At 44.9% G+C, this 10,758-nt stretch overlaps 1 protein-coding gene across 1 annotated transcript in view; it reads right to left on the bottom strand.

Annotated features, from left to right (window-relative positions):
• Positions 1-10,052, bottom strand: part of NCMAP (non-compact myelin associated protein) — a 42,587-nt gene extending 32,535 nt beyond the window's left edge. Inside the window, exon 1 of the mRNA XM_026657052.1 lies at positions 9,926-10,052. Within this exon, the coding sequence (XP_026512837.1) occupies positions 9,926-10,052 (127 nt within the window). The remainder of the gene's footprint in view (positions 1-9,925) is intronic.
• Positions 10,053-10,758: the final 706 nt, after the last annotated feature.

Below are 10,758 nucleotides of genomic sequence, written 5' to 3' on the forward strand. Positions count from 1 at the left end.
GGGTGAGAAGAGACAGACTAGCCTGTGTGTGTAGAGCTAGATAAGATGAGACACCAGTTCTGAAGTGGGCATAAGAATATTTACCTAGCGCACAAGAGTGTTGTGAAGTGTTAATATGTGTAAAGTGCTTTGAGATCCCTGAATGGAAATCATTATGTAAGGGTCAAGCATTGTTACGGTCGGGTTCCCTGTGTCAGTTCTCCAGGCCCCAGCTTTGGTGCCAGTCACCTTGGCGAATACATTCAAGCAGCAGTGTTCGTTTTTAAAAAGCTGGTTCTGTAATCCCAGGGGATGGTTGGGTTCCATAGGTGAGGTACGTGCTGGGCCTGTTACTGCTGCAGTAAACAGAAAGTCACCTCTTGTATAGGACTGTTTGCGTTCCCTGAGCCTGGCAAGGTGCTTACTGTAAGTATCCGGGTTGATTCAGATTTAGTGTTGGATAGGAAGCTCATTTTAACACTTTATCAAATGTAACCAGGGGAACAAAACGTGGAAGCTTTTACGTTGGAGACAATGGATTCCAGAGGCAATTAGAGCTTCAAAACCTAGTTGCTGGCCACTTTTTGTTGCAGAAGTTTCAAGATCCACCATTTAACGGGGCAGCTTAGTGACCTACAAATCAGCATGGAGCTACTGAGCTTTCCTTGAGCCGCAGGTTCAGAGCTCAGCAAGGCTGACGCAGTCCTTCATCTTTCCAAGGTGATTCATTTAGTTTAGTGGGTGTCTTTATAAGACTCTTAAAACATAACATGATTCTGCCTGGACGTGAAAGAACTTGAGGCACTGTTGTGAACGCAGGCGTGGTATCCTTATCCCACATTCCCCTTCCATTTCAGTGATGCGATATGTGTTGCTGGTGAAAGGTGCTACATGGTGGTTAAATAGTATTACAGCAGTCCTAACAATTCATTTAGTACAAAGAAGGAGACATCAGCCCAAGTGACTATCAGACAGTCCAGATTTCTGGAGGAAGTCCTAGGTCTCCAGTCAGTTGCTTTCCTATGGCCTGTGCCCATCAGTGAGTGGGTTGGGGTGGAATGCTAGAGAGGAGAGCAGGAGTAAAGGTTTCCATTGTAAATTGCTGCCTAGATCCTCTAAACACACTTTCCTCCCCAATGAAGCTAGCGCCCCGTGGCCGGGAGCTAATGGACAGCAGCGCCAGTTCCGGCTGTTCTGTCGGATTTGGGGCGGGGCCTTTGTAAATACCCAGAGGATCTCTAGCGATTTTGGTTCGCTCTCTTCTACTTGGCAGCATTTCCGTGCTGCACACGGCTCCCTGAGCATGTGGGGCTCGGTGCCCAGAACTTCTCCATTACCTGAGCAATAAAAGTTATTGAAAGGTTTATAGTCTCCTGTGTGTGTAAAGCACGGCACGCCCTTACCAAGCAGCCAGCCCTTAGGGGCTGGATTTGCTATGGGGAGAGAAGGCTCCTCTCAGTGGAGGGACTTTCCAGACTAGAGACTTTAGTGACTGGAGCTCAGTGCCAGGAAACACCAGTGAGGTACAATCTCTGCTCTGCCACTGACACACTGGCTGGCCTTGGGCAAGTCACTAATCGCTCTTTTTCCCCATGAAGGGAAAGTAACACTGTAAAGTAACATAACAGCACAGCCTTCGCAGGATAGGCTCTTACCGACCCCTTACCTCCACAATTCTGGCAGCTGCTTTCATTCACATCAGGCAGCAACTCGAGTCCGATGAAATCCTGAACTTCCGAACAGACCAAGGTTGGCCTCAGCTGTCTCCCGAGTGGGCTATTCCCCGGACTTCCTGTCTGACACTCTAGCTCAGTGGTTCTCAAACTTTTGTACTGGTGACCCCTTTCACACAGCAAGCCTCTGAGTGCGACCCCCCTTATAAATTAAAAACACTTTTTAATATATGTAACATCATTATAAATGCAGGAAGCAAAGCGGGGTTTGGGGTGGAGGCTGACAGCTCGTGACTCCCCCCATGTAATAACCTTGCGACCCCCTGAGGGATCCCGACCCTGTGACGTTGTGCAGTCTATATGGTTTTATAAAAATATAAGTGAGTATAATGTAACTGGGATATGCTCCGTGCAAAAGGTCTCTTGTAAGGTATCATTACAAAGTGCATAATCTACTGAGTATGATCATCTGATTTGTATAAATGTACCACTCTTGTATCTAAAACTAGAAATATAAAATGTAACTCTGAGGGCCTATTGTAATTATGTAAAGTGTGGGCCATTAATGATGGTTTGGAATCTTGATGACTCCCATTGTCTGCAGATGGCTGTTTACCTGTGAGTCTTCCTGTATATGTGTGTGCTGGCAAGTGGGCAATGAAGTCTTGCAATGACATGTGATCATGTCACCTGAACTGGAATCCATCTTTAACCTGGTGCTTTTCCAGTGAGGGGGGGTGAAAACCCAGAGGGACAAAGAGTTCCCGCCTTATGCAAAAGATATATAAAGGGGTGGAAGAGAACAGAGAGGGGGAGGAGCCATCATGGAGAAGCCCCTAGATAACACCTAAACTGGAACAAGAGCTGTACCAGGGGAAAGAATTGTGCCCAGGCCTGGAAGGTGTCCAGTCTGAGAAAAACTTACTGAAGCATCTCTGAGGGTGAGATTATCTGTATTTAGTTTGATTAGGCATAGATTTGCGCATTTTATTTTATTTTGCTTGTAACTTACTTTGTTCTGTCTGTTACTACTTTGAACCACTTAAATCCTACTGTCTGTATTTAATAAAATCACTTTTTATTTAGTAATTTACTCAGAGTATGTATTAATACCTGGGGGAGCAAACAACTGTGCATATCTCTCTATCAGTGTTATAGAGGGCGAACAATTTATGAGTTTGCCCTGCATAAGCTTTATGCAGGGTAAAACGGATTTATTTGGGTTTAGACCCCATTGGGAGTTGGGCATCTGAGTGCTAAAGACAAGCACGCTCCTGTGAGCTGTTTTTAGGCAAACTTGCAGCTTTGGGACAAGTGATTCAGACCCTGGGTCTGTGTTGGAGCCAGACTGGAGTGTCTCGCTCAGCAAGACAGGGGGCTGGAGTCCTGAGCTGGCAGGGAAAACAGAAGCAAGGGGTAGTCTTGGCACATCGGGTGGCAGCTCCCAAGGGGGTTTCTGTGATCCAACCTGTCACAGACCCCCAGTTTGAGAACCCCTGCTCTAGCTTCTCCTGAAGAGAATTTCACTGCCTTTCACTTCTGTTGCATGGGAACGAATGAGATCCACCTGGTCTGGCTGCTGGGGGAGCCAGCAGAATAGCGCTGCACCTCCACTCAGATCTTGATATTTCTTCCCCTGGGAGAAACAGAGCTAAGGTGTTGCAAGCGTGAGAGTTTCTTCCCTGCAGGGTCCCAAAACCTGGACAGCATGTCATAAATGCTTACCTGGGAGGCTCAGTTTGCCAAGCATGGCGTAACTGCTGAGCATTGTTATCCTGGTTAGTGCTGCAGTGAACTAGCTACACTTTGGCACGGATGCCCCACTGAGCTCATTTGGCTGAAGATGATACAAGTCTAGGAGGGGACGGCGCTCACTCTTAGATCTCTATAGCGTCCCTCACAGTAGTGAAGAAACAGGACTCAGATGCAATGGATGTGAAGGGGATTCTTTGCTGAGATCTCTGCATAAACAGGACCTTGTACTGATCTCTGGAGGCTTTCCCCCGCCCCAAAGGTCTATTAGCTCCAGCACCGGTGGCAGTAGCTGAGGGGACTGCTAGTGTTGACTGGCCACCCTTTTCTTAAACCTATTGGCACATTAATAACCCTGTTCAGAGCAAGTTTAGATGACCCAGTGGCTAAAACACCAGCTGTCTCCATTGCATGAGATATTTAACATTAGGATGGTCAAAGCACAGTACATGAAACCATTCAGCACTGGCTGGCAGGAGTGGACTAGAGGTCCTTGAAATCTCGAACATCTATTTTCAGGTAGGATCATAGAATCTCAGGGTTGGAAGGGACCTCAGGAGGTATCTAGTCCAACCCCCTGCTCAAAGCAGGACCAATCCCCAGACAGATTTTTGCCCTAGATCCCTAAATAGCCCCCTCAAGGATTGAACTCATAATGCTGGGTTTAACAGGCCAATGCGCAAACCCCTGAGCTAGAGGTCCATTAGTTGTCTGTTATTGACTTTTCCTGAGGTTAGAGAGCTTCTGAGAGACAGAACAGTTGCTTCCCAGTCCTGAGATCCTCTCCTATTTTTGACATAAAATTTCTCTATGCAAGCGGAAATTAGCTGTAGCACGGGACCCTGCGATTATGGATCTGATGTAAAAATTTACTTACAAGAACGTCTTGATCTTGATGCTCCCTGGGGGGAAGTTCTCTCTCGTGGAAAGAAAACAAACAAACAAACAAACAAACAGGACGAGTGTATTTAGCATAACCTTTGCCCCACTGCACTGTCAGTCAACTCTGAATCAACTGTGCCATCAACAATTGGTGTCATCACAGCAGTACAGTGTGTTACAGACCAAGCACTGTGCGTGGGTGTCAAGTAACAGAGAGATAAAATGAACCAATGGGTGAATCAGGGCAACAAAATGTGCTGTGACAAATTTGAGGCTCCCATGCTGTGTCTCGTGACCACCTGGCATTTCACAGTGACAGGGAGGAGAAAACTTGCATGCTTTAAAAGTACACTGGAGCTAAAGGGGAATCTCCGTGAATGGGTAGCAGATTAGGGCTTGTGACTCAGAACTGAGTCCTAATTCCATCCAGTAAAGGGCAGTTGTGCCTAAGGACAGTGTCAGTCGCTGGAGAACCCAGAATATAGGACGTATGGCTGGAGGTCCTACAAAGTACAGGGAAAGGATAATGCCCAGGTTGCAAGAAGCTTGAATAGTGTCTCTCTCCCCTACAGCCCGTGAGGCCCTTGGCAATCAGGATCTGACGGACTGGGAACTGTGGTAAGAGAGTGGCCCATTACAGACAGTTGACAAGAAGGTGTGAGTAACAGTCGGGAGAAATTAGTATTGGGAAAAATCTCTTACCACTTCAAAAGTTATTTTTCCTCCCTTGGTATCCTGCTGTTAATTGATTTATCTCATTAGATTGACCTCACACTTGGTAAAGCAACCCCCATCCTTTTATGTATTTATACTTGCTCCTGTATTTTGCACTTTGTGCATCTGATGAAGTGGGCTCTAGCCCACAAAAGCTTATGCCCAAATAAATGTGTTAGTCTCTAAGGTGCCACAAGGACTCCTCGTTGTTTTAACACTTCCTGTGTTCAGCTCCTTGCGTCTGAGGATCTCAAAGTACTTTACCAGCATTGATTATTATGTTTCATGACACCCTACAGAATTAGATATTAACCCCATTTTACAGATGAAGAAAATGAGGCCTGGAGAGATTACTACGTTCCTTGCTCAAAGTCACACAGTGAATCAGAGGCAGACTTTGGAACAGATCCCAGATCTCCTGATTCCTATTGCCCTCCTCTGACTCTCAACTCATTTCTTCTTTCTCTGCAACAGGTACACGGGTAGTGACAGAATCACATTGTTTCCTTGCCAGGTAAAAAAACAAACCCCTTTCATTTTACGTGTATGACTCATCTATGTCCTTCCACATTATTTAACGCCGCAAAGCACTTTGAACTAGAGCTTGTGTGAAACATAACATACAAAATAAAGGCCAATTCTTCAAGAACTCCACTTACAAAGCTCTCACTGGCTTCAATGAAAGTCTGTGCAGAGTGTCTACAGAGGGCCAGACCCTAAACTTGCCATAGGCTTTAAACTTCTATTATTAGCTAATGCATTGACATCCACTCCTGAGTTTACACACAAGATCCCTGCTCTCAAGAGCATTGACTCCGTATTCAAAACATCAGCTGCCAATGCCAGATTAAATTTGGATAATCTCGGTTTCTAATCTGATATTGTGCCCTTGGGGATGTGTTTGTTAGGGCCAAACTCTACCCTGTGATACGCAAGAGCAATTCACGATGAAGTAAATGGGAGTTGTGCATGCGTATCCAAGGGCAGAATTTAACCCGTTTTCAGGAACTCTGGGCCTCATCCTGTCAAGCGCTGAGCACTCTCCACTAAGACTGAAGCCAGAGTTGAGGGTTCTCAGTATCTTGCTGCATCCTGGAGAATAAGGCCTGTCGTTGTTCTCTACATATCGAAACTGCTTAAGGCTAATGTACTGCCTTTAATTACAGACATTAAGCAAGACGTAAGGAACAGGCATAACTTACTAAGATCTGGACTATGTAGCATATGTTGCCAAATGCAATTATCATGCTTAAGCTGTTAAGCAAGCTTCAACCTATTCCTAGAATGTCAGGTATATTCAGTATAACGCTGATTGTAAGTGTATTTAACCTGACAGAGAGCGGAGAAGGTAAGCTTGCACTGGTGTAGCGCAAGAGATAGTCCAAATGAATATGGTGTAATTCATTATTATTATTATACAGTATTTCTTATTATCTTTCACATAGTGCCTACACACACACATAGTAAGACACACTCCCTGCCCCAAAGAGCTTACAGTCTAAGTTTACAACGGATGCAACTAAGGAACCCAGTAGAGTTGCCAGGCATCTAGTTTTCGACCGAAACGCCCGGTCCAAAAGGGACGCTGGTGGCTCCCGTCAGCACCACTGACCAGGGATCTAATTCTTTTTTGAACCCTGTTATAGTCTTGGCCTTCACAACATCCTCTGGCAAGGAGTTCCACAGGTTGACTGCGTTGTGTGAAAAAATACTTCCTTTTGTTTGTTTTAAACCACTTAGGTCACTTAGGACAGGGGCTAGGGTGTCCCCACTCCAGGGTGCTCTCTTCGCTCTGGACACCTCTCCATAGAGTTCAAAGCAAATACAATTTATTAAACAGCAATCAATTTAAAAAATCAGGAAAAAATGGGAAAGAGCAGGGAAGTAGCTGTTTAAGAGTTCACTCCCATAAGTTTCTAGGGGCTCCTCAACTCCTTGAATTCAATGTCCCCAGCAAGTTTAATTGGGGGTGCTCAGCTCTCCACCAGCGATGGCCTTCAAGTGCTCAAAATGGAGAAGTGGTAGAATTATACAGGTGCTATAAAAGCCCACGCAGGAGCAAAGAGTCACAGATACAGCTAGGTGTGCATCTCCTGTTCAGATTAGCAAAGGCAAGGACTTCTGCATTTTCCCCAAGGGCGTGGGGGCTGTTTGCTTGTGGTCCTTTCCACAGTAAAAAACCACACAGGAGCACTAAACCCTCAAATGTATTTTTTCAAGACACTAAATGATCCCAGCAACAAAACCCAGATAAGCAGAAGAGAGTGAAAGATAATGCAGCTCCCAACAAGTGCAGAGTGGCACCACCCCATTCCAAAGGTATATGGAATATTCATTCCCTTCCTGGAAATAAATTAAGTGGGGACATTTTATGCTTGAGGCCTTTTCGCAGGAGATTGCTCAGTGAGAAGCGAGAAATTGAACCACCAGCAGCAACAACAGGTTCATGAAGCCAGAATCCACGTTTAGAAGTTCTTAAACCAAGCCAGCACTTACTTTTTCTCAAAGTCTCTCTTCCCAGGGTATACACTTTGTTAAACTGGACAGATGGTGGTAAATATTTGTCAGCTGTTTATGAGGGAGAAAATTCCTCAAGGGAATTGCTAGTTTTCTCACAACACAGACATAAGAAAGGGGTTTCTCTGCAGACCTACTCATTCTAAAAAAACACCCATTCAAATATATTAGCAGGGGCTCTAATTAAGAGAGAAAATGAGTCTCAAAAAGTAGGGGGGAAATTGGTGCTCGTTAATTAACTATAGTTAATGCTTTGGTTCAGGGAGTCTGAATTTCACTAGGCTACAAGGGAGGCAGCATGTCCTAGAGGCAGGGAACTGGACTAGGGGTCAGGAGACTTGGGTTCTGTTTCTCGCTGTTACTGACCAACTGTGTGATCCTGGACAAGTCACTTTCCCGCTTTGGGCATCTGCTTCCCCTGTCACTCATTGTCCATCTTGCCTATTTATGTTGGTATTTTGAAAAAGAAGCCTGAATTTCAGTTGGAGCCAGGCACCCAACCCCCTTCAGTTCCTCTGACGAGACTGTAAACTCTTGGGGGTAGGGATTTGTCTCCTTATGTTTGTACAGCACCTATCACAACAGGGCAGCAATCCAAGTTGGGGCCCTAGTAAAACAAATAATGTAGAACGTCATGTGAAGAAAAGGAATGCAGTTTCTGTAGACTTTAAAATAATAAACTAATTCTTTCAGTGTTCATTCACAGAGGTTTACAGGCTCTTTCTGCTGGCTGATGTAATATAGAAACTCTTCCTTATTTTCCATTTTCCAAACTTTCCTTGATTCACTAAATACTTAAATTAAGAAGGCAGCATCATCTAGTAGTTAGAACACATGCCAGTGCAAAAGGTTGTTTTCCAAAAAGGAATGGACTACAAAAATGCTCAGACTCAAGAATTCAGTCTCTCAATATGCTAACAGGGAGACACATGTCTAGCCTAGTGACTGAGTGTGGGAGGAGGGTGTGGGCCCAAATTCTGTTACTGGCTTATGTTTCACTGCCCATTCTTGTTTGTAGTGGTGTTGAAGCTGTGTTGGTCCCAGGATGAAAGAGACAGGTGGGTGAGGAAGTATCTTTTACTGGGCCCACTTCTGTTGGTGGAAGGAACAAGCTTTAGAGCTTCCCAGAGCTCTTTCTCAGGTTTGGGGAAGGTAGGGTAGCCAGAATGAACAAGCTAAATACAAGATGGGACAGATTGTTGGCATAAGGGGTTCACACATGTTGTAGGAGACCGCTTAAATTGAAGTGGGCAATTCATACTTCTGCAGTCCTAGGGCAAAGAAAGGTTTCAGAGTAGCAGCCGTGTTAGTCTGTATCCGCAAAAAGAACAGGAGTACTTGTGGCACCTTAGAGACTAACAAAGAAAGGTGTTAATTGCCCACTTCATTGTACCTGGTCTCCTATAACATATGTAAACCACTCCCACCTTGTATTTAGCTTGGACATTCTTACCTTCCTCAGATCTGAGGAAGAGCTCTGGGAAGCTCAAAAGCTTGTCCCTTCCACCAACAGAAGTTGGTCCACTAAAATATATTACCTCACCCACCTTGCCTCTCACACTGACAATTCAAGCAGTAAATCATATTTTCCTCCCATCTGTGTGTGGATGGTTACATTTTCATAATGTTTCTATTAAGATATATACACTGTAAGTAAGTGAAGTTCTCAACATGCTTTGAAGAGCGTGTAATGACACCTAGCTTTTATGCAGAACTTTCACTGGTAGATCTCAAAGTGCTTTACAAAAGAGGTAAGTCCTGTTAGCCTTTTCTTATGCACACCCTATGCAAAGTCCAAGCACGCACCCTTCCTGGGGTTTGGCTTTGGGGGAGAATTTCACAGGCAATTTATTGTTATTAATTTGTATTATGGTAGCACCGAGGAGTCAACTGAAATCAGGGGCCATGTTCGGTCACAAATAACAATCTAAATGAGTGCCAAACTCCCACTGAAAGTCAATGGGAGTTAGGAGACTAGTTGCCCTTTGTGCCTTTGAGAGGCTTTTTATTGGTCACCCAAAGAGCAACAAAAGAAAACTCAAGCCAAACTTCCTTCCTGAGTCTGATTCTTCCTAGGATTGCCCTGCAGAGTCTCCTCTAGTCCAGACTCCTAGTCCCTAGTTCCTCCTTCAGCATCTTGAGGCGCTTGTGCCTAGCGTATCTCTACAAGGCCTTAGGAACAGTCACCGTTACAATATCTAACCAAACATTTAACATCGTGACTCTCAGTTCTCATTTAATACAGAGATCCTCCCAATCCTGATCTTACCCCTTTCTTGCAGCTACAAGAGAGCTCAGTTTATGTTACATGATTTTAATGTAATATTTGAAAGTGATGCAGCGCCTTGATTATACCCTCCCCCGCCCCTTTGTATCTGTGCTGCATTTTCCCCTGGTGTAGGACCTACTTTTATTAGGACCGACTCTCCTTTCATCCACAGCTCTAAGCTTTCCAGCTCCCTTTGCAGTTCGGTTCCATCCTTCTTTATGGTGGTTACTACTCCCAATGTTGATGTTGTCCGCAGACCTGATCATGGATGAATTTACACCAAATGTCTGAAAAAGATAGACACAAAGCCAGGTGTGCAGCTGTTCTCGAGTTAATTGGTGAGAAAAAGCTCCGGAAACCCTAAGTAGTCCTGGACTGGCAGGAGAATCATTTTGTATTAGCAACGATTCAACAACCACAGTGTCAAAAATGAGGGTGAAGTGCACAGCTTTAATTGCCGTACGTCTACAATTAAGTTGGCTTTGCTTGCTATGAACATAGTGAACATGAAACCTAGGTCACATCTGTCCACTTTAACAGACTCATTTCCTAGGGACAATATCACATTGTGGGCTGAGGGGTCATGATGAGTGATCCCTTTACCTGGCAGAGTAAATCACTCCTTTTTGATCTCAGGTAGGGTGACCAGATGTCCAGATTTTATAGGGACAGTCCCGATTTTGGGGTCCTTTTTTGTAGACTCCTATTACTCCCCACCCCCTGTCCCGATTTTTCACACTTGCTGTCTGATCGCCCTAATCTCAGGGCAAAAAGCAGCCTTGTGGGGTTTATTTTGCACCTTTCCTTAGCCAGCAAATGGAAGTTGGCACTGGGTGCGTGAATGGGGGATTTTTTAGATTTTCTGTACTAGGAACTGAAGGGTTCCTCATGTACAGCTGGCACACTAGGGGGAAAGCCCCATGCACTGGTTTAGCCCTTTTTAGGGAAATTAATCTCAGGGGAAAGGGTAGT

This window comes from Terrapene carolina, unplaced genomic scaffold (genome assembly GCF_002925995.2).
Source record: "Terrapene carolina triunguis isolate 2854851 unplaced genomic scaffold, T_m_triunguis-2.0 Scaffold236, whole genome shotgun sequence".
Taxonomy (NCBI): domain Eukaryota; kingdom Metazoa; phylum Chordata; order Testudines; family Emydidae; genus Terrapene; species Terrapene triunguis.